The following is a 27,822-nucleotide window of genomic DNA, read 5'->3' as shown; positions in this document are numbered from 1 at the left end:
AGTTGTGGTTTGCTGTCTTGATGGTCTTGCTTTTGTTGTTTTCTTTTTTACTGGTGTTATTTTAATTTTGTCTACCCGGATGTGCCAATTGAGCCATTCTCTCTCTCTCTCAGTGTTTTGTCACATAGATTCGGCTACTAAGTCCTTCTGCTCCTTTTGAAATCGAGAGCGGTATCTTTCACCATTTGTGATTTACCCCTACAGCAATTACAATAAGGGATTATTTCCTGGACAAGCCTTAGGCTTGGCACAGGACTACAGTGCATTTTGAATGTTGATCATGTGTTAGGCTTCAACACATGTTCAGGAAAGTAGTTGTTTGACATCCCTGGTTTGATTGATGGTCTAATTAGACCTGATATCTACCACTATATTTGGGAATGCATTGTATTTGTGGGTTTCAATCTAGAGTAAAACACATAATTAGTCTTCACTTAAGAATCACAGACCGCTAAATGGCAGACAGTCTCAGAAATTGGCTGTGGTTGAAAAACAGCCTGAGATTGAAAGGAGAGATGATGAAATATTGGCCAATCGCCTGCTTTCACGGAGAGGGGAAAAATATGGAACCTGCCAGATGAAAGCCTGTCAGATGAGGGATTAATGAGAGAACATGGCGCAACTTTGTTTTTGAAGAGGTCTCTGTTGTCAAGCGTGGTTGCCACAAAAAAGAAGGAACGCATATTAGATGTAAATCAGATCCATGTGTACTCGGAAATATTTTGACAAATAACGGTCGTGGCTACAAATTCACGAATCCCGCACAGGGGGTAAACCTTCGAGTATAAGCCCTTAAGTGTCCTGTTGTCTTTCTCTCGGGGTTTCCTCCTCTTTCTCTCCTTCTCTTTCTGTCTTCTTACTTTTTCAGATGAGATCAAAGGTTTTCTGTCATATGGTATTCTGATTGTTACCAGAGAGCTTCTCTTTCTCTAACTCTTTCCTTTGCAGATTTCCCAGAGGCTCTGTGTGTCCCTCCTCTGTCTCTGTACACATCAGTACATCAGTCTCACATGTATCATTGGTTATTCCATATCTCTGTCTGTGTCTGTGCCTCTTTCTCTCTATATCTATCTATCTATCAATCTTTTTCTCTCTCTCAATCATTCACATTTCATGGTGTTCTACTTTAAAGGTCTCACAAATTTACATATACATTTGAGCTCAGGCTCTAAAGATATAGAGGACATACAGGAATATACTGTTTATTTATTGACCTACTTACTTACTTCATTATTCAGTTTGATATTAATATTACACAGTTAGAGAATATTTGTGCTCAATTTAAAGATTATTCTGTGTGTAGTCCAATATAACGTTTGACGATATGGGCTTTTGTAACACACTATTGTAACACTATCTTTTGTGTATGTTTTTTCCTGTTTTGTTATCTCTGGTCATCTATTCATATTTGCAGGTTGTCACAATTTCAGTTAAATGATTTTCTACACTAACTGTGTGACTGTCAGTTCCCTCACATATCATGTGTGTGTCCCATCCCTTCATTTCACTCCAAGTATATGTGTGTGTGAGTGAGTGAGTGAGTGTGTGTGTGTGTGTGTGTGTGTGTGTGTGTGTGTGTGTGTGTGTGTGTGTGAGTGCGTGAGTGAGTGTGTGTGTGTGTGTGTGTGTGTGTGTGTTTGTGTGTGTGTGTAAGTGTGTCTACCAACGGATGCGTACAATATGTGAGCCAGTGTGTAAATGAGTTATTTCAGCTTTCAACTGTGAACCCTCCATCTGTCTGTCTGGCACACCCCTCACATTTTACCTTTTCTTTTTCGCCATTGTAGAGTAGCTGGGGAAGAGTTACCTCCAATATCAACATACTGGACATGAGATAGACAGCACGAGTCAAACTCTAAATTAACAAACAAACAAACAAACCTGTTTTTGGAATGAACCGCCAAATGAATATCCTAGACATTCTAGAACATTCCATAATCCGATTCACTGAGGACTAAGGACCCTGTGCCGACTAAACCATGTCCACTGCTGTACTGTGTTTCATGCTGTAGTCAGTCGGTGTGTTAAATGTGGTATTGTACCACCTCTTCTGTGAAAACATTTGCTTATGTGGAGGAATGCATGTGTTGTGGACAGTAGTATATATGAGTTATGACTTTCCCACAACATCCAGTAACACTGTACTCGCCTCCCTTGGGGCTGTCTCATACAGTGCCTTTGTTACAGCCACTGTGCCGCGTATAAGCTACCAGATCTATGGATCGAGTTTGTTTTCATTTTATGTGGATATGTGCAGGGGTTTAAACAAGCCTGTTCGCGTGCCGTTTAAATGGCAAAGAAGCACACTTGATAGATGACCTTGTTGCCTTTTTGGCAGTGTATCTCTTACCAGTGCTCAGCGCCATTACTCTATTTGCAGAAATATTTACCTTATATGGAGACAGTTTTAGTGCCAAATGCCAGAGTATGTCACTGTTTACATGTGCGCGAGTGTCTGCGGGTGGGTGTATGCGTGTGTTCTTGCGAGAGTGTATTAATGTGATTGAATGTGTGTGCAGTTAAATGCATGTGTGTGTGTGTGTGTGTCTACGCACATGCAAATGCAAGTGTGTGTGGGAGCTTCAGGACGCCGGGAAACTAGTTATCTAACATTGCATCTCCTGTGCTCTTGATTGCTGACATCTGCTCTCTGCAGTAGGTGCTTGTCAGTCATTTGCATTCTGTTTTCCTCACAAATTTCAGGCGGCCTTTCAACATGATTATTTAATGAGATGGTTTCATCATATCGAAATTTCGATGTTGCTAGTAGATTATTAAAATGACAGTACAAATACAAAATACAATTTGTTTCTAAGTACTAAAAACAAAATACATGTGCTTTGTCAATAGTGCAGACACTATCTCTACCATTTCTAGTTTACATAAAGGGTGCCTTGTACTCTCATACTTCAGCTCATTACCTGAGCTTTTGTTCTCGTTGTTTAAAGACGAATCAGGATAACAGGGGAGGTGATGAACTGAACAGGATGCGAGGTCATCAGCGTTAACGTTTACTTTTCCATCACAGCTTCTCTAACCACTACCTCTCCCTCTCTTCCTGCTCCTCCTCCTCCTCCTCTTTGGCCTCCTCTTTTTCTGCTTCTTTTCTTCTTCTTTGCTTTCTTGATCATTTTCTTTGTCCCAATGCACTTGGGAAGGTCTATTGAGTAAAGCATTTTTTTTTCTTTGATTTTTTTGGTTTGTTTGTTTTAACAATGAAGTTTTTCCATCAAGCTTTTCCTTTTGAAAGGCAACGCAGGGGACACAGTGGACATTGATCTGGCATGCTAGAACCCAGAGCTAAGGGGGAAAAAAAACAGCAACTGATTCTTAACATCCTTCACCAGGTTCCATCTCGAAATAAATGTGGGCGTTATACTCGAAAGTTTACCCGTATCCATGCAAACCATACAAAGAAAAAAAAAAATGAAAACAAACAACACCACCGAAAAAAAGTGTTTTCAAAATCTTTCAGATTTGCATGAAGTATTTTTCTTGCTGACAAACAGGCTCTTTGGAAAAACAGATAAGCACTTAACCAAATGCTTGACCGTTCCTTCCTTCCTGTTTGTTTGTGTTTGGAATTTCTTTGTTTATCTTTCTGTTCATTTAGCTTCTTTTCCTCTGCTGTGTCAGTCTGAGGTGGGGAGTGGGGGTGGGAATAGGTGGGGTTTCAGGGAAAGGGCTGAAGAGGTGACTGCACTTACCTGACCACGGCAAAGGAATGTGCTAATGAATGTTCTCACACATGAACATAAACACTCAGACGTGTGTGTGTGTGTGTGTGTGTGTATGTGTGTGTGTTTGTTCCTGCTTTAGTCTGATTTGTCCTTTCAACATGAGCCTGGCTGGGCGCCATCGTGCATCGATCTATTAGTTTATTTATTTATTTTCCTATTTATTAGTTTATTTATTTTTTTCCCTCTTTGTTTGTCTGAAACAGCGACGAGGCAGCTGCACTGGAATGGGGGCATTAAAGCACTCAAACACACACTCACACACCCCCAGGCACTTGTTTTCTGATCATGTATTTTGGCATTCCTCTCTTCTCCTCATTAGCCAGCCTGAGAGCTTCACCACCAACTCTTCTGGTCCCATCTGCTCTGCTGCATGTCCAGTGATGCTCGTGCTGCCTCACCTTTTCACTCACTCACTCACTCACTTATTCATAAAGCACACTCACTCACTCACTCACTCACTCACGTATTCACTCACTTATTCATAATGCACACTGACTTACTCACTATCCACAATCACTGGCACTCACGCACAATGCACACTTACATGTTTACTCTCTCAAGCTGCAGACCCACTTACTCTTGACACACGCTTTAAACTGACTCACTCACTCACTCACTCACTCACACACTGATGTTACACTTACACACACTGACACACTCACACAAACACCCTGACAATGCACACTCACACAAACACCCTGACAATGCACACTCACACAAACACCCTGACAATGCACACTCACACAAACACCCTGACAATGCACACTCACACACACACACACACACACACACACACTCACACACACACACACACACACACACACACACACACACACTCACACTCTCACTGTATGTGTCCCAGACCCATATCACCCACACCTTAAATCTACGGCATTGCAGAGTAATGCACATTTGCTATATGTGTATAGGTTGTAATATGTATAAATGTCAGATTGGATCCGGTAAAATTTGATTTTTAACTCTTTGTATGTCAGCTGCTGGTCGATTACCAGTGGCCTACATTGATTGGTTTAAATTACTTTACTGCAATGCCTTTAAGCTAAAGGCTCGACTGTTCAGTGGAGCCTCTTAAGTGCCCTAATGTCATTACCCTTTGCCTGCTCATTCACATGTAATATCATTCTACTACTTTTAATCCAGTTATCACATTGCAGCACTGAATTGCTTATCGGGCATGGAACTGTTTGCATGGTTTAGCCTATTCTCTGCTGTTACATATTAACAGACGAATGGATTGTAGGAGTTGTGTTGAACCGATACCAAACAATTGATACCCTACAGAAATCGACACAAAGGAAGATAATATGCAGCGTATGAGAATGTATTCTAGTAGTACTCTTTCAAATCCAACTCTCCTGCTTTTGCTAACTCAAAGTGTTTGATGGCTTGATGATGCATGCTGTCATTTGATACTGACTACATGATCACGCGACTGGAATTTCATTGCCCCATCTTGCTTACACTCCTTCATTCATTCTACACCAAGTCCTGGATGTCACAGAAGCCAGTGAGGCCTCAGGTCTTGTCCCCAGCCCAGTCGTGTTAGTAGGTGCAGTGCCCCACCTCTTTTCCCTGTAGGATATGGATGCCCCCCCACACACACCTCTCTGTACCCCCATTCAGAGGACTCTCAATCAGTATCTGTCAGTGTGCCTGCCTGCTTTACCTCCATCTAAATGTGTCTGTCCGGCATTCCACCGCAGATTCTAATCCACACGTTTTTTTCTTCTTTGTTGCCTGTACTTTGCCAGAGGGCAGCCAACTCACGAGCGGCTCTGGCCCCGATTTGGCACCCGGTCTGGTCTGGCAGACCTACCCCGCCCAATCAGGGCCAGATCCGCCAGAGAGTCTGCCGTAATCAGGGCTATGTGTGTATCAAGGCGACATGCTTCAAATATCAGTATGCTTTCTTATCGCTTGTGACTGCTGGTCTCTTATCTGGTCAGTATACACACATAGTTACCAGCGAGTTTGTATTGGCTTGTGCCTCTGTGCTTAACATGTGTCTCTGTGTGTCTGAGGCTTGGTGTGTTTTATGTTTGACTTCACATGAATGTCCATTGTCTTGTTGATTGTGAGTGAAAATTGTGAACTGACAGTTTGAGATCATTTCCAACAACGTTTTTTTTTTTTTTTTATCTTCTGGTTTGGTTTATTTTTTGTCATCTCTCTTTCTTTGAAAAACTCTTGAGATCAGGCTGATACACTTCCATTTTAGGTTCACACATGAATCTTTGATCATGTAAGACACCAGAACTTCAAATACTCACGATATCCAATCCTTCTCTAATTCCTAGAAGCAGCCAAAAAAGATTATTTCCCCAAAGATAATTTGATAATCCATATCAACAAAACAGAAACACTACAGATCATTCCATATGATATATCATATATATTATATCATATCCTATAAATGACGACCTACATAGATAGAACAGTACCCTGCAGCAGCCTGATCTTGAGTTGTGTTTGCACTCCTAAGGCATGCCCCAAACAGATGGAGTTATGTGATGTCCCTTATGTTCTGTCTCTATGGTCCCTCAGGACTGGTGCTAATCTTCTGCTCTTGTTCCCCTCCTGACTCTCCCTCCATCCAAAATCTGCCCTCTTTTATTTCTCTCAATTTATCTCCTCCTCTTCCTCCACCCCTTGTTCTTTGCTATCTGTCTGTCTGTCTCTCTCACTATCTTTACCCCCTTCCTCTGTGATCCTCTGCAATCCTTTTTTCCTTTCACTCTCTCTCTCTCTCTCTCTCTCTCTCTTTCTCTCTCTGTCCCTTCTTCCTCTGTGCTCCTTGGCCATCCTTTCTTTCTCTCTTTCGTGCCTCTGCCTCCCTTGCTGCCCCTCTCTCCTGGCCCCTCCCACCTCTAGATGCGGGTGGTGAAAGCGTTCCGTAGCTCCACGTATAATGGCATGGAGAAACCCGAAACCAGGAACTCCATCCACAACTTCATGGCCCACCCCGAGTTTCTCATCAATGACTTCATCCACAACATCCCACTGATTGACGACACTGACCTCGAGGAGACCGAGTCCGAACTCTCCAAGCACAACCACTACCAACAGTACACCAACGTCCACCCGGCCCTGCGCAAGCCTCCGCCGCCGCCAGCCCAGCCCCAACCCCCGGAGCGCTCCCGACCCCGACCCTACCGCCAGTACAGCCTGCCCGTCACCCCCAACCGCAACAACAACGCCATCGAGCCCGGGCGGGGCGCCCCCGCACCCCCGACAGAACCCCCCACCCATCACTGGACCTCCACGACCCAACAGCAGGGCTGCCCCCTCCTCAGTCTGGAGACTACACTATGACTGCCACCCCTCTCCACTGGGTGACTCACCTGAAAAAAAAATAAGTATTTAAAAACTAAAAAAAAAAGACTTCTGAGGACCAGAGGTGTGTTGAGGAGACAGACCGGAGGAGAGGAGGCGCAGGTGGAGGAGAGGGTAAGGGTCCATTGGATACGGATGGGATCGGAGTCGGGTCGGTGCTTCTCTCCCACCCACAAATCTATCCATCCATCCTGCCTACACACCCACCCACTCATAGTAACAGTGGATCCAATCGACCAACAAGTCTTTGCTGCCATCCTGCCACAGTCCCCTCTGCAGTCATGTGCACCCTGTCCGTGTGGACCCACGCCTCCTCTCCTCTCCATGGACAGCCCTCCTCTCGTCTCGTGGCGCTGGTTCTGGCCTGCGGGGCCTCTTGGAGGACTGAAGAGGGTGTGTGGACCGCAGCCCTGTGAAGGAGGGTTTCAGTAGAACTGGACAAAAGGAGTTGCTAAACTATGACCTCCCAGGACAACAAAAACAACAACAGGCTCCAAGGAGGCAAAACAAGGAGGCAAAACAAGGAGGGGAAGGGAGGGGGGGGTCTATTCATTCCACCTTTTACCGACCGATGTTAGTAGTGTTATATTTATTATCACTTTCAATACCTTTTAAGCATCTTCATCATTAAGACTCGATTATTTATTTATTTATTTTATTTATTTTTGTTTGTTCTGTTTTGAAATAGTAAATTTCTGATGCTTTATGGATTAGCTTTAATATTGATTTATTTGTTTGTTCATTTCATAAGTTGTTTGCTCAACTTCTTTTTTTATTTCCTTCATCACTTTGTCTATCTTCTCTCTCTATGTGTGTGTATGTGTCGTGTCTGTCCTGAAAACAGAAAAAAATATATAACAAAAATACTAACAAAACAATGATACAATACATTGAAAATCCTAATCGTTAATAAATTATAATGCGTCTGCGAAGAAAAAATAAAAGAAGAAATAATGAACAAAAAAAGTATTGCCACCACCATACCATAATCCTGTGAGAAAGGTAAACAGACAGATCCATGCTTTATGTTTTGGAAACTCAATCTGTTTCTGCATACCTACAGCTTATTAAGGCCTGGGAGGCATTGGCAAACTTATTCAAATGATGTCGTTCATTTTGATTGAGACAATCCATGGAACAAATATGTTTCTTCTCCCTTCTTAATTTATGTATTTATTTTGGTGGTTTGATTTGGATTTTGGAGATCTTGATCGACACCTCAATTGAGAGCTCATCATCAGGGCTAGGCCCTTAATCTTGAGCATTTGAAACTGGAGTCCAAAAGAAGACAATTACAGTCGGATGATAGCTTTGTTTCTTGTCTGTGCGTACGCCCTCCCCCAGGGCCGCATCTCTATAGCTGAAAAGGGTACGGCAGAAGCAGCATGGGATGATCGCAGAGTGAATTGGCCTCGTTGTGCATTTTCACTGTGACTCCCAAAGAATGCCTCGATGCTACCGATGGATAAGTTTTGAGCCTTTTGGAAAAAGATGCATTGACCCTTTAAACATTGACACAGAGATTCATCTAGTATGTGAATACACTTTAGCAGACCCTTTAATAACCTGTCTCATAGCGTCACTCATGGGATCATGGTGTTATGTAAAAAATAATATATATATTTATTAAAATATAAAATGTCTCAAACTCAGTTTTGTCCACCATATCTTGTAGAAGATATGAGCGATGTCCTCTCACTCATCAGACATGCCAATGTCTATGTTTGCTCGTAAAGACAAACAGTCCGTATATAACACATCATTGTGGCCACCAGAGGAAAATTTGACAAAACACACCTGTTTTTTTCTTGATTTACTTTCATTTCCTCTCAGATTGCACACATTTGCACCAACCTGTATATCATACAATTCCTGATCATTCCACCCATATCATGACATGCTAAAACATTCCATTGATCAAAAGTACCACATAAGGGACAACTTCCAACTATATCCGACGTATCTCTGGGTTGGTACTATTCAGATCATAACGCTCTTGTCAATGCATTGCAATGCAATACAATCACGTAAAGAATGGAACAGGCACTTATGCAACAGACTGCCCTGTCCACAGCTATGTGAAATAGGCATGATGACTTGTATATAGGGCTCTCAGAAATCCTTTATCTGTATAGAATTATTTTCTAGAAGGCCCACTCGTCGGAAACCGGATATAAATCGAAAGACGACATTACAAGTGTGATCGCGGCCGTGTCAACGTTGCATCGGTTGATTGATTCTGTGCAGAGCATGTGTTGATATCATGGTGTGTACCTCACTGTCGTCATTCTGTTACTTTACCTTCGTCTTTTGGTGGTTACAGTTTCACTCACTCACTGTATCTTGTGAGCAGAAGATGGATGTATACTCCTCTCTCTTTGCAGCACGCGTGTGCTGACTTTAATGTGTGTTGTTGAATGCAAGTGTTCTGTCTATATGGCTGTGGATTCAGAAGCTGTCAAGGAGCAGCGCTCCTCAAGGGTATGCAGGGTCCATCTTTCTGAGTCTTTGATTTCACTTCTTCGCTGAACTTAAATTGTTCTGATTCCCACACTTCTTTGTTGGAGACAAAAAAGAGCGACAGTGATACCAGAGTGACAGTTCTGTTGAATCTTCACATTCCGTTAAAAAAAAAAAAAACTTAGTGTAATGCTTTGATTATCCTTCCCTCTGTTTGTGTGTTCTACCTTTAATGGAGTCACGTGATCCTGACAGTTCCAGTGGAGTCTGATGCCAGTCAGAGCGCTGGCAGGTCTGAGGTCAGGTGACCTCACTTGAGCGAACACCACAACCTTCACATTCAAATGTGCTGATTTGCACAGGAGGGAAGGTCTCACTGCAATCAAACTTTCAGTTACACTTACCTGAGCAAACTTCATATGTTCTGATCTTAATTTAGATTAAAATTCATACCCACACAAATGGGTGTTTGTCCTAAAAATATTACAAGGCTTGATGACTGGCAAGTATATCCTGCTACTCATTCTGTAACCATACTATGTCCAGACTGCTGAATTTGATTATATTACCTAGAACTGGTATTCCTTCTCTGCCATCACCTGCCAAATTCCATTTTAAAACTTAAGATGCTGACTTAAGTTTTAAGGAGTTAAAAAAAAAATGAATCCAAAGTCTGTCTGCCTTTTTTGTTTTGTTCCATTCTGTTGGAGTTGGAAAGCAGAAAAAAGAAACAAAATGTGAAAAAAGCATATAATATATTTAATATAAAAAGTTATAAATTATTGTACAACTGCATCACTGCTGTACATTTGGCCAAAATGTGCACATGTGCATCTTTTCTTTACTTTTTAGGACACATGGTCGTTTTCTCACCTTTTTCTTTCTTTTTCCTTTCCTGATGCTTTTTGTAAAGAATTAAATTACAATTGAACAGCTTGTACATTATTATTATTATTACTATTATTATATTTATCATTATTATTATTATTGATTCTTCCCACAGTGCTCTTTCTACTGATGGAATAACATAGACAGTTGCACATTCTCCTGAGCATATTCTTCTGCGCTACAAAGAAAAAAAAGACAAAAAAAAATCAGACTATAAAATATATTAACTACCTGCCTGTTACTTAAGAGAAAAAAATATATCTATATATGATGAAAGAACACACCTGTATACTGTAGACCAAACTGTATGGAACTCTAAGAATTTACTGGGAAAATAAGTCAACACTTTTTGTCTGTAAAAAAAAAAAATCAAAGTATTCTACAATAATAACTTTGACCAGTGTCTGTGGTTGTGTCTTATTGTCTGACTGTATTTGCTCCTCTTTGTACTGCATGCCTGACTCTTTGTATAGTTGTCCACTCTGGATTCATCACTACTTAGGGACCATCTATTGTTTTTTTTTTCAGTTCCAGTAGTGTTCTATAACTCTCCATTGAAAGGACACAAAAGAAACTTGCCTAATTAGGAAATAAATCTCGAGTCAAGGTCATAAACTGTGTTCATAATCATCGGTCATGCTTGACATTTGGATGTGTGGCCCTCTCTGACATGAGCTTTCAAAGCATATATTTTCATAGATGGATTCAAAGTATACATGGAGACATGACAAATAAAGTTATATCTAAATGTAGTAAAGCAGTCTATTATGACTACTCAGGGTCTGGCAGGTTACAGAACGGCAGTAATGTGCCTTATGCTGGATATTTATTTGGGGCACATAATAGTAGGCTATTAGCATATAACTGTGCAGCTCAGTTGGATTTGAATGGAGTGGAGATTATACAGTCTCCAGCCTTCTAGCTGTGTTGAGAGACTTTCACAGCCTCTTCAGGATCTGTACTCCAGGAGGAGATGAGGGAGATGCCTCTAACGTTGTGCCAAGTCAAATTAGTAGACTAGTGAGGACAGACTCCCCCTGTCGTAGCAGATATCACACTGCTTGAAGTGCAGCAGGAAGAACATGAAAAGCTTTGAATGAGCTGGTAACTATGTTGCTAGCAGTAAAAGGCTTCCTGGATATTCACTGTAGCCCTAAAGCACCATTCGCAACTCTGGATGTCCCACTTACGCCTGTAGACTTTGGCTTCTTCAGGAACACCACGTCAAAGTTCCTGTTGAGGCCAGAGGGCTAATAGGCCTCTTCTGCACAGAATGTCTTTGTCAGTGTAGTAAATGGCACAGGTAGACCAAAAGATGAACTGGCACAGGAGTCTGAGTCCTGTCAGTCAGTGCGGAAGCAGTATCACACAGAATATGAGAACATAGCTGTGCAGTCATGTATTGTTCGTTATTGTCTGTTTTTCTTACAGTTCATTGGGTGGAGTGTCTATGCACAAATTGTGCATGACCCGTTATTCAATCATGCGTGTTTCAGTGCAGGGAAAAGCATTGTATTTGGAATTTACCAAACATTTAAAGGTTGAATCCGTGATTCTGGGGAAAGGCTGTTGATATTTGAGCTCAATAACCAATCAAATTTCATCCCTCCGTGCTTCTGTGCTCCTGAAGCAATGTGTTGATTGGCTGATGGAATTGTTTATGGAATTGTTTACAGAGCCAGGACTGTGTACAAACACCAGAATATTTCTGAGTGCATTCCCAGAACGTAACCTTGCATTTGCTGAATTTGACAAAACAGTGTATTTGATTAGAATTGCACCTTCACCTTCAACAGACACTCCAACATGATGCTGAAGTAGCCTACAATACCCATAGATTTGAGCTCATATGGGTGTGTACCAGGGACAGTCTATTCCATCCCTATATGTGCAGATAATCAGGGACTGCATCCTTTAAAATACACATGAACTTGTGATGCTACTGAGATGGAATTGGCCATTTTATTCTATTTATTGTCAGGTGTCGATGAATTAATGAATTAGAAATAGGACATTTTCTTTTCTCTGTCAGCCCCGATAACACACTTGAACAAACCAGTCACCCATGTTACATGATCCTAGCTTGTGCTGTCACTTCCAAACAGTGAAGCATGAACTTGTACTACTTCATATTTCATATGATGAAAGCGAGTACAAAGCAAATTTACAAGCACGGGGGTGGCTGAAGAGATTTACATCGGGAGACCTGCAAGGAGGAGTCCATGACATAAGAGTACCAGTACACTGCATTGTGTGTTACTCTGTAAGAGCCCCATTCCAACTTTACACTCCGACTCCAACGGTGGCGGTAGTGTGTCTTAGGTTGGTTTGCTATAAAGTCGTCAGTTGACAAGAAGAAGAATACTGTGCTGTGCTGATATGGCGGGTGGTTCAAAACAACAGCATCTAGCGAAGCTATCGCACGATGTTTACAACACTTTACAGGTACATTTTGAATTATTTGACTTAAGGTAAACAGCTGTATGCCATAAATTGCCGAAATACGTATTTTTATCAGTCTTTACTTATGTTGACGTATTGTTACCTACTACCATGTCAGTGTTTGCTGCCAACTAACGTTAGCTAAGTTAGAAGCCTCCCCGAAGTTAGTCATTTAGCGGTAAGTTAACTATAGCTTTTGCTAACTGTGATTTGCTAGCTTTATCATCATAGTTTTCCTGATATTTGCAAGCTGGTGACGGTAACGGTAACATAGTTAGACTGCAACGTTAGTTCACTTTAGCCGGATCTATATGCATTCACTGTTTGATGTTTATATCTAGCTGGCGAACTAGATCAGTCAACATTCGCTAACGACATATTTTACTGCAGACACTTGGGTGCCCTCTGGTTGAAGGTCTCTGTCTGAGGGAAGCCGAGAGCATTCAAGAACTCCTCTGCACCCCATCTGTTCATCGCACTGACATTTTAAAATGGATATGTGTCAGGTATATAACTTAAAGCATTTTGTCATATTCGGCCAAGAATATTACACGGTCTGACAATATTCCCCCATAAAAACAGCAGTCCACTCGGCTGCATAATAAAGTCCTACCCCTGAAAAACCATCCAACTATCGCCAACACTAGTAGCCTATATGTTGAACACCATAGTGCAATGCTATTGCTATAACACAGTGATCCATCTATATAGATTTTCCAACGTAGTATTGTCAGGTCAGAATTCAATTGTCTTGTCTTCTCTTTCTCAAAGCATTTTTCCACGGTTAAATGCAAAGTTCGATGTGCTAAAGAAGAATGAAAGAAAGACCGATACTGATAGTGATGGTAAGAGAGCCAAGCTGGGTGGATGGATGCCACCAGGCTTATTTGGCCTTTCCTCAAGTCACATTTCAAACGATTATTGAGGCGTTGGACAATATTGCCTGGTTTCCTAATGCTGCATTATCTTCCATGCAGTACTCGTACACTTTGCCTATGAATTGATGCTGTGTGATCTCGACGACCTGGATTTAATAAAGGTAAAAGCAGTCAAAGCCCCACTGACATAACTCGTTATTTTTAATTATGTACAATAAAAAAGAAATATCTATAGGTTTGTGATAAACACATTGTTTCCCGTTTTGATCTACCAGTGTTCTCATGATTTGAAATATTGATTCATTTCGGTCATCGTCTCACTTTGCACAACTCTGGATCTTTCCTTCCACCAGGGTGTTGCCCCTCCACTGCGTCAGCTTCGCTTCCTAGAGCGGCTCATGAGTCTCATATCTGGCCCTATACGCAGAAATGGCAGCATGACCTGTCCAGATAGCAGTGCCGTCTCCTCCGATGGGTATGTGTACAAATACCTCTAATGGATGGTTGTAAGGACTTATTTCAACACGGCATGCAGGGCTGTTCATTATGATTTTCTTTCATTAATAAATTAATGAAATGTTTGTGAGAATTCCTGCCTGAAGAGTCATTCACTGTTTGGAATTGGTTTTTACGTTTCCCATAATTAAGCATATCTTATTTCCCTGTTACAGTTACTTCTACCATGATTTTACTTGTATCACTTTACTTTACTACTTATATTGCTTAGATTTCAGACAGAGGGTTTTTTTTTTTTTTTTTTTTTTTTTAACGTCAGCTTTTTCTTATTCTTTTCTGTCTATACAAAACCGGTGTCCAAACCTTAGGTTAGGTCTGATTTTAAATACCTACAGTCTTTATGTAATATTACTTTAATGTTGCATGTGTGATGTGGTTTTAATGTTAGGACAGTACTATACACATCTAATGGAAGCAACAGTGTTGATACTCGTACCCGTCTGATCGTGATGTTTGACCCGTGCCCACCTAATCGTGATGTTTGACTCGTGCCCATCTGATTGTGATGTTTGACCTGTGCTCGTCTGATCGTGATGTTTGACCTGTGCCCACCTGATCGTGATGTTTGACCCGTGCTCAGGGCTGCCTGGTGTGGTGACAAGACCCCTAAGAGGAGTGACAGGCTGCTGAGGGAGCTCATGTCCCAGCCTCCCCTGCTCCAGGAGCTGCAGACCTCCACCCTCAGCCCCCTGTCCTCCAGCATCAGATGCCTCATGTCCGCATCGACCAAGACCTCCGCTGCTGGGTACTCCGCTCTAGATTGTGTTTCCTGTGGGGAACCTGAAGGAAATATTTGTTTGTGGGCAAAACTATGGGGTGACGTGTCAATTAATAAGTAATGATGATAAATACAGAGCACTATTTTGGAAGGCAATGAACATTTACTCACTTGATAACCAAATTATTTAAATGCCACTCTTGTGGTGAGAGTCAAGCTGGGTAGGTGGATGGCACTTCAACCCCCCAAGGCATATTTGGCCTTTCCTCAAGTAACAAACTGCCAACTACCCCCACACACAATCTTCTAGAGAATGATGAAAGTAAATTCTGTGTTTATAAGGTGAAACATTTCTGTTTTGTCACAAAGGGGAAAGCAGCAGTCAGTTCTTAGGAAAGTCGGTGAGTCTGAGCTGAAGGAGGCCAAAGATCAGCTACAGTCCACCAAGAACACTTTGGAAGAACTTCAGAAAGAGGTTGGTCCCCATATAGAGCTGAGATTGTGATTTGACCCCGCAAGAGCTTCCTGTAGTCATACCATGTCAAAACGGAATCGAACTCAAAATGGACCAGAATGACACATTAAAGACTTTTGTTTAATATACCATTTATGTTGCTTTCACGTGCCTAAGGATGAAATGGTAATGCACTATAAAAATATATTGTAAATTGTTTTTGGCTGTTGTTTTTAAACCAATGTTATGAGTTTCCGTGGTTTTGTAATGCGCAGTGTAGCCAATCATATATTGAAAGTGAGCTTGACAGGTGGCCTTTGTGTCCCTCCCCCACTTTGAACTGATCCTCTGCTTACGCCCTTTCTGTCTTCCACTTCTCTGTGTCTGTGTCTCTCTTTCTTTTTCTCTCGTTCTCATCGGTCACTCCCCCTCCTGCCTCCCCGCCCCGTCCCGTCCCGTCCCAGTGTGAGTTCCTGGAGTCTGATGTGTCCGTCCTCAGCTCCCCGCGGCGCTCCCCTCAGCGCCCCCCTCTGTCCCCGTGCACGCTGCGTGTGGCCGCCTCAGACCTGCAGCAGCTCATGTCCACCTTCGGCCACATCTACTACGACTTCAAGGGCTACTGCGAGAAGCCTCCTCCTAAACCTCCCCTCCACACAGACACCTTCCAGACTGTCGGACAGCTCCTACAGGCCAGCAATATGGTACGGCGATTCATGTTTCAGTATACTTTTACACTACGCGTTCACATTTATAGTTACACTCCACTTTCACATTTATATTTACACTCCACTTTCACATTTATATTTACACTGCACATTCACATCGAAAGTACTATGTTGGTAGCCTTAACACAAGTTATGCCAAAAACCAGCCTTAAGAAGCACAGGAATGTGAGGTTTATTATAAGTATATAATGTAATGTTTTGCTCTTTTTTTTATTTTCTCTGCAATCCTTTCTCTCTCTCACTGGCCCTCTCAGGAACTTAAGGTGTATGAACATTTGACAGACACCTCATCGTCTATGACTGATATTTTAAAAGATCTGCCGACAGAAAAGTGCTTTTATACCAGCGGGGAAATGCAGAGCTTAAGTGAGTAGACATTTACACATTCATACTCGGCATTCTCTCAGGTTTAGAATTTCTGGAAGCCAAACAAACCAAAGCCAAACGTGAACTGTATTCTAGCAGGGATTATTGAAAATAGGACAACTTAAAGGAATGTCTGTAGTATTTCAAGTCTTTTTCGAGGTGGATAATCTCTTCAAAAGAGCACAAATGAGACCAGTGGATGTTGACTTATTTTTTTTATATCTTTTTCAGCCACCATGTTGGAATCACTGAAGAAGAAATACTCCAGTTTTCTCTCCACCCATCATAATAAGCAAGAAGAGTAATCTATTGATCTTGCATCTAATAGAAGCAATGTGTTCTTTGTAAATCATTTCTAAGATTTGTATGCCTATTTACCGAAACATGTATCTAGGATATTGATCGAAAACAAAACAGTTTGTCTTTTTATATATGTCAACTAATAAAATGTCTGTGTTGTACATAATTTAGTTTTTTTTTATATATTCATGGTTGAGGCAAAGATGGCCTTGCTAGGCCATTCAGTCCTAGAAAAGAGTCCTAGAACACAGGACACCTAAAAATAAGTGGCCTAGCTACGGCTCTCAAAAGATGGAAATTTGTGTGAAGCGATGCAATGTTTTGTCTCTGTTTAATGTGTTTTTGTATTTTGGAGGACTTTCATACATCTTTGGAAGTCCAGGAGCAGTTTTGATATTTCTGAGAAAAAGGGGACAATAGACTAAATAAAATAAGTATACATCACATATTGAATAGGCACAGATATGAACGTTGTAGAGCACGATACAAAAAATGTCTTCAGTTGAAAGAAAATGTCTTTGGGCACCACAGAATTGTGGGACTAAATTGGACCACACAAGGCTGGTAGCGACAAACTGGTGTTTTCTTGAAATGTTCATATAGCGATGTCTCACCAGACCGTGGCGTTATCTTTTAACCGCTGCTTAATGGGTGGGTTTGTCACAGACATGGGAGGGACATAATAAACAAACTACCTTCAGCTTCAATGAACGGCTTACTTTGGAATGGGATCTTGACTCAGCAACAATATTCCAAAGGCCGAAATGAATACTGATAAAGGAATCATAGCGAGTAATTGACGATAATGTTAAGATGAGTACACCAACAATTGAGTAACATTTAGAAGGACTAATTCTCTAGAGCTGAGGCGATTTTCTCCGTCCCAGTATGGTGCGCGAAGGACGAGTGCCCAACGGCGAGGATATTGCTTTAAACAAGCCGGGAGATGAGGAAGTAAGTTGAAACAAAAGTTTTGTTTTATATTATGCTTTGTAGAGGAGCAATATACAATAGTTTCGGACGTGTCCCCTAACATTTAGCCACTAGGCAAATTGGCAACGACGTCTGCAGTCTAAACGATTTAAGAGAATATACAATTTCTTTGACCTAGTCAGCATAAATTTGTATCATTTTAAGTTATTGATAGTCTATTTTGTTTTATTTTTTGTGGTGTGTGTAGTACACGCATACACGCACGTTTCCACAATGACGTACAATTACAGCCTGCTGTATTTACCAGCGGAAGTTGCCTTGGCTTTCGGCATATGTGCGACAACTTTCTCACTGTGTCCTTGAAAATTGAACCCATGTGTGAACTTTTAAGAACTTCCCTTCTATTTCATTTGAAACGAAAAGGCCTATTGTGTATTGATCCAGTATCCATCGGGGACATTTGCTTTTCTATAATAATGATTAGGCTACTTAGTAGTCTATAGGGCCTTTTTTTACTCTTAGTTGGCCGTGTATGTTGTGGGTGTTGACTTGTGCATGTAGTGACAAGTTCACTCCATCAGACAGAAACTTGCCAGGTGAGCACACCTTTCCCATGGGGCCCCACCTCCACCCAAATCAAACAAGCATTACAAATATATCTTACAACACACGCACACACACAACTGAGTGAATGGTAAATAAATCTGAATCGCCAGAGTGACTATAGGGAGATTGTGTTCCATTGTGTGGGTTTGATTTCCCATTATGTTCTCTCTTCTCTCTGGCTAAAATGAAAATAGCTCAGCTGTTTGGTTTTAATGCAAAAGTCTATAGTTAAGATATGTCTGATTTTCTGAATTAAAACTGGGAGGGCATTAACATTGGGGGGGGGGGATTCAAATTAGCCTCTCTTATTTATAAATACATACTGCTTTTTGGGAAAATACTGTACATGTAGGTCCAAGTAGGGTGTTCCAATTAATACATTTGCTTTAGCATCCAGACTGGTCATACACCTTATCATACCATGGTAATGTTTCAATATTTAAACAAAAGTCTAATTTAGGTTTCAGTTTCTTTTGTATGGCTTTGGTCAAAAACTGTCTAACTGCTTTACATGTGGAGAAAAGAAAATGGTTGAAGGTTAAAGACCTTCAGTTGAAGTTGTAATGAATAACTTTGAGAGCTATTTCATTATTTACAGAAAAATGAAGAAAAACATTTAAAATGTGTATGTGTACCTTAAAGAAACAAACTCTAGTATATTGTGTGGGAAGTATGTTGTGCACTATACACAACATCCTCACAGTATTATGGCTCTCTCAACGCTGATTCTTCTCCCCAGGCCAATATCCAAACAGAGCACTTCAATCGACCAATCAACCTGAACCACTATGCCACCAAGAAAAGTGCAGCCCAGAGCATGCTGGATGTCGCCCTGCTGATGGCCAACTCGTCCCAGCTAAAGACGGTCCTCTACGTGGGGCCGCAGTACCGCTTCTACATCCCGCTCCTGGTGCTCCTAAGTCTGTCCATTACACTGCAGGTGGTGGTGGGCCTTCTCCTGGTTCTCATTGGTCAGTATTGTATTGTATACAAGCAGCTTTCAGAGCTGTACAAATGCTGAAAATGCAGTTTTATGTTTGGGGTATAGAAACAGAGACACTGATTATAAACAGTTTTCAATGGTGTCCAAATGGACTATAGACTGATTTTAATGGTGTCCAACGGCTGAATTTCAGTTTTAAATGAGGGTCAAGAGCCAGACACTTAGAGAGTGTTTTTCTAAAAAAGGTATTAAGGTGTGACATTCCAGCAGCTGTTTGTAATATCGGTGTCATTATGCTGGTGAAGTAGGTCACAGCCCATGGTGAATCATCGATAAGAAAATCACTGCAGATGTGCCAAAAGCACTGCGGAGTGGACTGTTCAGAAAGAAATGTCAGCATCACACAATATATATATATGTGTGTGTGTCTGTGTGTGTGTGTGTGGAAAGAATGATTTGATTAAACTATTGAATGGGAAGTCAACACTGGCCTTTTTTGTCTGCCTATCTACTGTCTATTTTCAAATAGAAAATGTTCTTCATGTTAAGCACAAACATTGACTGTGAGTTGTAGTGCCTCAGAGAACTGGTCTGACCTCTCTCTCTCATCCTTTTAGTGAAGTACGATCTGAACGACACAAGGAAACACCAGAAACTCAACACCATGAACAATGTGGCCACAGTGTTTGTCTTCTTCACAGTTCTGGTCAACATCTTCATCACTGCTCTGGGATTCGAGGCTGGTCGGTGAGCAATGTCTTGGTCTGGATATCACTTGCATGTACGAGGTTGGCTGCATAAGTGTGCCTCGCCCAATCCATTCTAACTGTGCATGTTTTCATGAATAACAGTATTTTATGTTGTATATAGTATTGTGGGTCATTATTTGAAACCTTGAAACTGACAAACCGCTGTAGAGTAACATTTTGCATGACATTGCGTATCATGAAATATTGATTTCAAATGTCAGTTCTGTCATCTTGCATGAACACATCTCAGTTTTATTTGTCTTTATTTTATTTTAAGCTTTGTTTGTCTGACAAAGGTGCCGGGTTGGCACACAGTAACCTCCGGTGCCTTCGTGTTCTTTTCCAGGGACAGTACCATGACGGGCCTTTCCGTGGTGCCGGTTCCTCAAATGCTTGGGTCTGACAACCACACAGGGGAGGGGTAGAGCTCTCACTGCGGCATTCAGCCAGTCAGTTATCACTCAGGAGCCATCTACGCTCAACTCCTCCCATGCCTTATAGGAATATATATATATATAATATTATATATATATTCTTTTATATATACATATATATATGTATATAATATATAATATTTATGCTATATCAATTTATATATACATTTCTGGTTTGACCAAACAGGTCAGTGAAATTACCATGTTTACCATCTGTTGTCCAACAGTACTGGCTGTGAAATACAACTTAAGCACAGTAAAGAGGAAAGGCATTACCAGTGGCGATGATTCATTTTTTTGGTCAGATTAGTCACTTAAAAGCAATCCCAGATTTCCCCAGGAAATATGTTCTCAGGTTTTCTAGTGTAGTCATGCCTTTTGTGTGGTTTATAGATGTTGAAACCTAGGTTTGTAGTTTGAGTTGAGTTGTTTGAGTTGTGCTTTTTAGCATAGGAACGGGGGTGGTTTCAGCAATAATGTGTAGTACTGTATTTCTTCAAGTTCCTTTAATACTTTGTCACTTTAAGTCGTTTCATCCTTTTCTTTTTTAAGATACTTGTACAATATACTTGACATTATTCTTGAGCAATAAAATTGTTCTATTCATTCCATCCATTCTCCATTTTGTATAAAACTGTGGGAACTGCTATACCTGAAAACGTATACAGTAAGTGTGACTATGCCTTCAATCCGAGACATCCAGGTCATAACCACCCATTCTTCAGCTCCCACACCTTCAGGCCCCCGCCCTCTATACACACAATACATTCAGTTCTGTTCTGGGTGACAAAGATCTCCTGTTGAAACCTCTTTTAAAAACAGCCACGATAATGCAATTTGTGTAATAGAACAGTAGCTTTTGATCACAAGCTGTACCTTATTTCAAACGACACATTTGTTACGTGAGAACATGTTACCATTACCTGCAGCATGAATTACGTACAAAGTAAACCAAACATTACATTTCAAAACCAATTTGAATGCTTAAAATGTAATTTATTGTTGAACAAATGCATAGAAGACAGGAACAATCAAACTGCCAAACAAACTGGAAAAAAATATTGTAAAAGTTAAAAAGTGGTCCATAAAAATGTGGAAATGACTGAAAAAAATGCATCTTCTGCATTTTCTTTGGCAAAATATTTGATAACACTGTAGTCCTTCCTAAGGTCAATAAAACATTGTAGTGTGTAGTGACAATCAAGCTACTTCTGATATACATAAAAAAAATACTGAGTACTGAGATTCCTTGATTCAAATCAATTATTGTGCCTAAAATGTAATTGACAACTAGACTTGACCCAAAAAGAAAAGCTTTTTCAACTCCAATGTAAGTCAAACAATTCAATGTGAAAACAGGACAGTACAGGGCGCAAGCAAGCACTAGGCACAAAATAATTGTAATGTCTGTACATTCTGAAGTTTAATGGGGTAAAAACATTTTAAAATATTTACTGTTTATGGTACTGCAGTTGACTAAAAATGTGTCAGCACAGAACCATAAACATTTTCTTAAAAAGCCATTTACATGTTTCTTAGGTCCCATAAACAGGGCCCACTCGGCGTAATAGAAAAAAAAATTCATTATTGTTTTTTTTAAATTGGAAGAATGACTAACTATGCTTCAATTCTGTTAAATGGGTTCTCCTCCTCAGCCTCCATGGTTGAGTACACGTAATAGAGAAATACTGCTATGACGACAAAAACAAGCAGGCGTAGCCACCCCGGGACTCCCCCGGACTTTGGGGCTTCTGTGACGGGCTTCTGGTAGCTGGTTTTCGGGGGCGGAAGCTTGGAGTAAGACACATTCTGGTAGGAGGCCTGCGTCCTGCTAATGACGGGCCTAAGACAAAGTCAGACAAAACAATTGACTTTACTCTACGTGGAGACAACGGTGATAAGGTGGCATAAAGCTTTTTTCCTAGGGTGATCAGATGCAAACGGACCAAATGCGGGATGAGTAGTAAGTTTGTTCGGGACAATGTGGGACATGTTACCCCATGCTGAGATGTGACCTAAAACTCTGAAATAATGTCTATCTAACTGAATATGAAACATTTGTATTCTGCCTTTTGCCTAAACACACCTATACTTTGTCTTCTATTCGATTTCACAGCACACCAGCTAGGAAATAAAAGATACAGGCTACCGCTTTTGCTATATGAAAGATATGATGAGCCATGATGTCGCCTGGTAGCTTTAACCTTATCTTCAAAGTTTGTGTAAGTTTGGTTGTTGTGACATAGCCCAGGAGTTCACCAGCCCCACGGCTTCAGGGCCTTCTGATGACTGCCTTCACTGCTCTCTTCTCAGCCATTGGATGAAAGCAAGGCTTTTCGAAAAGCCTCGCTATGCTGCATTTGTAATGAGCCACATTGCTGCTTTTGACGTAGCACTATGAAATAGAGTTGGAATGACGCAACGGCATAAGCAGCTCATGTGCCGGGCAAGTAAAAGCCAAACGACCAATGAAATGCAGGACATTATCCCAATATGCGGGATTGAGGACAAAGGGTCGAAATGCTGTGCAGTACACAAAGCGGGACACCTAGTCACCCTACCTGTTACAGAAATATTCCATTGGCACTTGAGTTAGGTGAGGAAATTGAAAATAGGATTTAGGATTCATAGGAGTGGTAAAGTTATGTTATTTCCACATCACACCATAGGACATTAAAACTCACTCTTCAAAGTGATGATCAACTTCATGGGTGTTTTCAAAATTTCTTGGTCTTCGGACGCTGTGGAAAGACAACACAAAGACAGCACAAAGACAATACAAACACACAAACAATCATTTTTAAAGTTTACAGTGATTTTTACAGTGTCATTATTGCTTTGATATGCAGTAGATCCTCCACCTTAAGACAATGTCTACGTTAACTATACTCACACATCACCAAAGCCTTCATCTCTCACCTGCAATGTGGAGAGAACAAAAGGTGATTAGTTGTTATGAATTTAGATTCAGTGTGATGCATAACACCAATAATTCTACTTTTTAAACTTTGCACATATGGGTTATCGCCTCTACAGTCCAATAAGTTGTAAGATAATACATCTAGTTAGGCAGAAGATATTGGACCATATACTGGTCAAATAATGTCACTACAATTTGGACATATGCTGTTTAAATAATCACTGACATGTTACAAAACGTATATGAAATAGTAAAGCTGAGTGAGTGTTTGAATGGCTGATGCCTAATTATTAACTTTATTGTATTATACTGGCTGCATTTGTTTGAACATGGCATACCCAAGAGTATTTCTTTAGTTAAAGTTCAGCACCGCAGCAAACCTTACTACAACACTGCATTTTCTCAATCCTGGCTGTTATGGCCATTTTGTACTGCAGTTTTGCACTTCTGCTGCCACAGGTGGGACTAAATCCACTTTCTGTTTCTTTTCCAGCATTTGATTGGCTAGACATGGTTTAAGCCGGATCTGGTCCAGTAGTCACTCTGACTAAGAAAGAGTAATGCATATGCACCTACCGGTGGGTGGTAATGAATGTATTCGACTTCTTCCTCTGTCAAGACAAAAACAAAGCTTCAGTAAGCAAACATAATATTTTCCTAGGGGACAAGACACACATATTCTTAAGCAATATACAAGCTTTTTAGTTTTGATGGAAAGCTAGCAATGTAACTAATGAAAAGGCATGCATAAACCTTACAAACACCAACAACAGCACATTGCCATGCCAACTCATATTTTTGGTGATGTCATTGTTCAATGTTGTGCTGTGAAAGATTTTTTTTACTAAATTTTAATTATTTTTTACATTTTCGCGGGATGATCCAACCCAGACCGCAGAAGTGCATAGTGCATAGCCTCGACAGCTAGTTAAGGGTGAAGGTATTTAGCACAAGCTTTTGTGAAGGTATTTAGCACAAGTGCCTTGCAGCGATAGGGAATCAAACCCAAGTCTACCACTGGCAAAGTGATGACAACAAAAAGTGCACCACCACACCCAGATTATAGTTATCTGTCTTTCACATGACCATAAACCATGAAAATTAATTTTAAGATGTAGTACTAGTTTTCTCTAAAACATGCTTCAAAAAGTGGCAAATTGTTGCATACTGTCTCTAACACACAAGATTATTGACTTTCCCATAGACCTGGATTAATTACAGACTTCTTGCATGATATTTCCACCAGGGTCTGAATGTCACTGGACTGACATGAGAGGGTGAACTGGCCACTGATGAGCAATGTAGCGCCTTTTTAGAAAGACGTTACTGGACATCATGTTTTCAACTTACGGTCAATACGAATTCATGCACCATAAGATGCCATTATTAAAACTGTAACAGCCCGTTTCAAATTGTTTTTTTTAAGAACGTGAACATCTGCAAGGTAATCCGATTACGCCTGCCAACCTGCAGACAGCAGCTTATTTGCTGTAGAGATGGTTATTCTCATTCTCTCCTACATGTTGCTATTGTGGTTAGAGAAATCAAGATTGATAAGGTTCTGTGTGTATGTCACATAACTTTGGCTTGCAGCCTATGGTTGAAAAGTTAGGTTCTTGTATGATTAAAAGTAAACTATAGGATGAGAGTAGCTGGGACTCCATCCAACTTTTTAATGCAAATTTCGAGCATTTGAAACATAAAATCTTGTAAGTCAAATAGGAAATCGATTCACTAGAGGGGGATGGATTAACTGCCAATTCGCATTTGGTATAAATCAACTAAGATCGTTGGAGATGGGTGTATTTGCATCAAATAGCATCAACAGAGTTTCCGTTAAAGTTGCTTTGGCAACCTCAACACAGCGGATAGAAATGTGCAGTCTCATTTCTTTTAGCCGAATTTTCATAAATGCACTTAAAATATGTGAATGACTTGGTTGGAAACCCAGCTAGTGACAAAATTGTCTAAAATTGCAATTTTTATAAAAATCTGCATTTTACGGGTCATCCTGAACCTTGCAAGGCCGATCCTGTAGAAGTCAACGCTTGGGAGTTATCTACGTCATGAAACAGGCTGCCCACCTCCCTCAGTCCCTGCCCGTGAGTCTCATTTTCAGTTGCTGATCGAGAGTCATCATTCACCGTTCACGCCCACCCCTCCTCAGCCCCTTGCCCACTTTTTAGTATTTTTCAAAATGATGCAGTGGGTGGAGTTTGACTAAGAGCTGGGGGAGAACTTACACTTTAAGTTGGGGGGAGCGATGCATAGGCAGTTAGCTGAGTGTGAAATCACAGTCCAGTTATATTTATGTCAGCATGGAGTGCTACAGGCCATGCTCTCCACCATCCCAGATCTCAGGCTGCATCTTCCAATAACATGATAACTACTTACAACTGCAGGACTGGGAATGGGGAAATAAATCCAAGGGCTCAAATAAGTTACAGCTCTTCGTCAGCAGAAATCAGAAGATGCTTTCAAGATGGTCACAAAAGTGTGGATAAGGGTGACAAGTCAATTACTCTTACCCTCTTCTCTGTAGTAAGTCTTGTCAGGAGATTGTTTTGGGGTACCTTCGGCCATGGCCGCTTTCAGCTTCTTCTCATAGAGAGCCCTGGTGGTGCCTAGCAGTCCCAGAGATAGACGTTCATCAGTGTAATATTTAATAATACACTGTAATACGTTTATAATACATGTAACGGTTAGTTAGACACACTAATTAAAATGAGTGCACACCAATTGACAACATAGGCTACATACCAACTATAGGCCCATGCTTGATACCATGTTCGTCCAGGAGATCACTGATCTCCTTTTCTGACTTGGTGCTTAGATCAGACATCAGCTGAGACAACAGGATACCGAATCAAACATTATGTAGGGTTTTATTGTATGTAGACATTTACAAAGTTATTGACATCCACATATGAATATGAAATGAAGTTTAGTTTCTACTTTTTTTTCGGGATCAAGTATCTGTCTGTGTATCTAAGTATATGTGTTCAACAGTTACAGAGAAACATTTTGGTGATCCCTTTGAACACACAGGTAAACAACCAAATACTTAAGTACAACCGTCAATGACACTGTGTAGGTAAGATATGTAATTAGGTTACTCGTCTCCAGATGGCACCCACAAAAACTCAACAAGCAGTTAAGGCACACTTACACTGTGCTCTCTAAATGATGCAAAGCATTGAAATATTGTAGTTAATGCTGCGGTTGTCTTTCTCAAGCGTTTATGTAAAGCGTTCAGTAGCGAAAGACGGAGATGCAACCTCTGTCGTCTGAAGTTAACGAAGTTAGCTACCTTAACAAATCAGAAACAAAAGCCATGTGGATGCTTTCGATTATGCTAACTAGCGAGCGAGTTAGCTCATTTGTATGACCACGTATGATGCCTTCCTTTTTCAGTTTGTAACTACTATGTTAGCAAGAATGTTTACTTTACTTATTGGGAAAGAGCGCCAAACGAGTTTTGCAACATGCCAAATAATCTTCGTATCATTCAAATGTTAATTTGACAACCAACAAGCTAAACCAAAAAACTTGGCGTTTCTTTTACTTGGAAACCACCGAACTTCTCTGGATGAATGGTACTTGACTAATGCAAGCTACTGTAATGTTAACGTTAAGGGGTCCCATTTCCTGATTCAAATCAAGCTGCAGTTAGTTTACTAGCTAATAACGTTCAGATAATTTCCACTAGGCCTGTAGCAATAGCATGCTACGGAGAGATATATGGCAACCATGTAGCATCATAGTAATGGTTCATCACATAAAAATACAAATAACGTAAATTAACGTTACCTTACAAGTCTCTTCGCCGTTCTTGGCAAGCCAGTGAAATAATTTCACGTTGTCTTTTTCCCGTGGGCGTGACTCGCGACGTGTTGCGCGGGTCCTTGACAAACGTCACAGGGTGAACACATCAAGATCCAGACAGGCAAATCCAGCACGAACCACAAATTGCTTTTGCTTTTCAGTGTTATTATACTTCACAGATTGAGGCACAATGTAATAACAATGTGCCACAGATTGCTGCGTTGTTGTTCACAAACTGTAGTAAAAGTATTTAGCAGACGCTTTTATCCAAAGACAACAATACAAAAATAGGTAATAAGCATAATGACATTACATTCATCATGAAACAATATTAAGTATCATTTTAAAGTAAAACCATCAAGTATTACTATAATAATAATAATATTACCAAATACTATGGTTATATTTATAAAGTATGCCTCAAACAAATTAACTAATTACAAATATGTGTTTATAAAACATGTAACACGGAGAGATAAATTAAGTTCATTACAAAGTCCATGAGAACGAGGATCAAAAGTAGTAGGCCTAAATTAAAATCACATACGTTGGCAATAAAGTGTACATCCCA

At 40.7% G+C, this 27,822-nt stretch overlaps 4 protein-coding genes across 8 annotated transcripts in view; 3 read left to right on the top strand and 1 right to left on the bottom strand.

The window, feature by feature from the left end:
* atp2b3b (ATPase plasma membrane Ca2+ transporting 3b) overlaps nt 1-8,060 on the top strand; it is a 47,763-nt gene extending 39,703 nt beyond the window's left edge. For 3 of the 5 annotated variants that reach the window (XM_031565948.2, XM_031565947.2, XM_031565945.2), the window contains one exon: nt 6,633-8,060. In XM_031565948.2, the coding sequence (XP_031421808.1) occupies nt 6,633-7,073 (441 nt within the window). In that variant the 3' untranslated portion in view covers nt 7,074-8,060. The remainder of the gene's footprint in view (nt 1-6,632) is intronic. The other 2 variants (XM_031565950.2, XM_031565949.2) reach the window with 1 other exon arrangement.
* Nucleotides 8,061-12,788: 4,728 nt separating this feature from the next.
* haus7 (HAUS augmin-like complex, subunit 7) lies at nt 12,789-17,002 on the top strand. The gene is made up of 10 exons (XM_031565951.1): nt 12,789-12,887; nt 13,275-13,390; nt 13,656-13,729; nt 13,862-13,923; nt 14,116-14,237; nt 14,859-15,023; nt 15,366-15,471; nt 15,915-16,151; nt 16,430-16,541; nt 16,773-17,002. The coding sequence occupies exons 1-10, from the start codon at nt 12,822-12,824 to the stop codon at nt 16,844-16,846; spliced, it is 1,134 nt and encodes a 377-aa protein (XP_031421811.1). The 5' UTR covers nt 12,789-12,821; the 3' UTR covers nt 16,847-17,002.
* A 483-nt stretch (nt 17,003-17,485) lies between these two features.
* Nucleotides 17,486-21,117, top strand: si:dkey-93l1.9 (uncharacterized protein LOC562339 homolog). Its single transcript, XM_012816665.3, has 4 exons — nt 17,486-17,795; nt 19,120-19,351; nt 19,941-20,070; nt 20,419-21,117. The coding sequence occupies exons 1-4, from the start codon at nt 17,730-17,732 to the stop codon at nt 20,495-20,497; spliced, it is 507 nt and encodes a 168-aa protein (XP_012672119.1). The 5' UTR covers nt 17,486-17,729; the 3' UTR covers nt 20,498-21,117.
* A 364-nt stretch (nt 21,118-21,481) lies between these two features.
* On the bottom strand, nt 21,482-27,378 carry emd (emerin (Emery-Dreifuss muscular dystrophy)). The gene is made up of 7 exons (XM_012816703.3): nt 27,237-27,378; nt 26,187-26,271; nt 25,955-26,050; nt 24,003-24,037; nt 23,400-23,425; nt 23,191-23,247; nt 21,482-22,349 (listed from the first exon to the last, which is right to left on the bottom strand). Exons 2-7 carry the CDS (start codon nt 26,266-26,268, stop codon nt 22,124-22,126), a joined length of 522 nt encoding a protein of 173 aa, XP_012672157.1. The 5' UTR covers nt 26,269-26,271; nt 27,237-27,378; the 3' UTR covers nt 21,482-22,123.
* Nucleotides 27,379-27,822: the final 444 nt, after the last annotated feature.

Source organism: Clupea harengus, chromosome 4 (assembly GCF_900700415.2).
Source record: "Clupea harengus chromosome 4, Ch_v2.0.2, whole genome shotgun sequence".
Lineage (NCBI taxonomy): Eukaryota > Metazoa > Chordata > Actinopteri > Clupeiformes > Clupeidae > Clupea > Clupea harengus.
Note: the sequence above shows the minus strand (reverse complement) of the source record. Positions and strands in the feature narration are given on the sequence as shown.

What these genes read in the sequence shown, in the direction of transcription:
- haus7 (XM_031565951.1), top strand. Translation starts at nt 12,822, where the DNA reads ATGGCGGGTGGTTCAAAACAACAGCATCTAGCGAAGCTATCGCACGAT. An exon ending in TTAAAATGGATATGTGTCAG is followed by an intron (nt 13,391 to 13,655) that starts GTATATAACTTA and finishes TCTTTCTCAAAG; the next exon opens with CATTTTTCCACGGTTAAATG. An exon ending in ACCAAGACCTCCGCTGCTGG is followed by an intron (nt 15,024 to 15,365) that starts GTACTCCGCTCT and finishes TTTGTCACAAAG; the next exon opens with GGGAAAGCAGCAGTCAGTTC.
- si:dkey-93l1.9 (XM_012816665.3), top strand. Translation starts at nt 17,730, where the DNA reads ATGGTGCGCGAAGGACGAGTGCCCAACGGCGAGGATATTGCTTTAAAC. An exon ending in CCTTCTCCTGGTTCTCATTG is followed by an intron (nt 19,352 to 19,940) that starts GTCAGTATTGTA and finishes TCATCCTTTTAG; the next exon opens with TGAAGTACGATCTGAACGAC. An exon ending in CTGGGATTCGAGGCTGGTCG is followed by an intron (nt 20,071 to 20,418) that starts GTGAGCAATGTC and finishes GTTCTTTTCCAG; the next exon opens with GGACAGTACCATGACGGGCC.
- emd (XM_012816703.3), bottom strand. Translation starts at nt 26,268, where the DNA reads ATGTCTGATCTAAGCACCAAGTCAGAAAAGGAGATCAGTGATCTCCTG. An exon ending in CAAGCATGGGCCTATAGTTG is followed by an intron (nt 26,051 to 26,186) that starts GTATGTAGCCTA and finishes TGGGACTGCTAG; the next exon opens with GCACCACCAGGGCTCTCTAT. An exon ending in GATGAAGGCTTTGGTGATGT is followed by an intron (nt 23,248 to 23,399) that starts GTGAGTATAGTT and finishes GTCTTTCCACAG; the next exon opens with CGTCCGAAGACCAAGAAATT.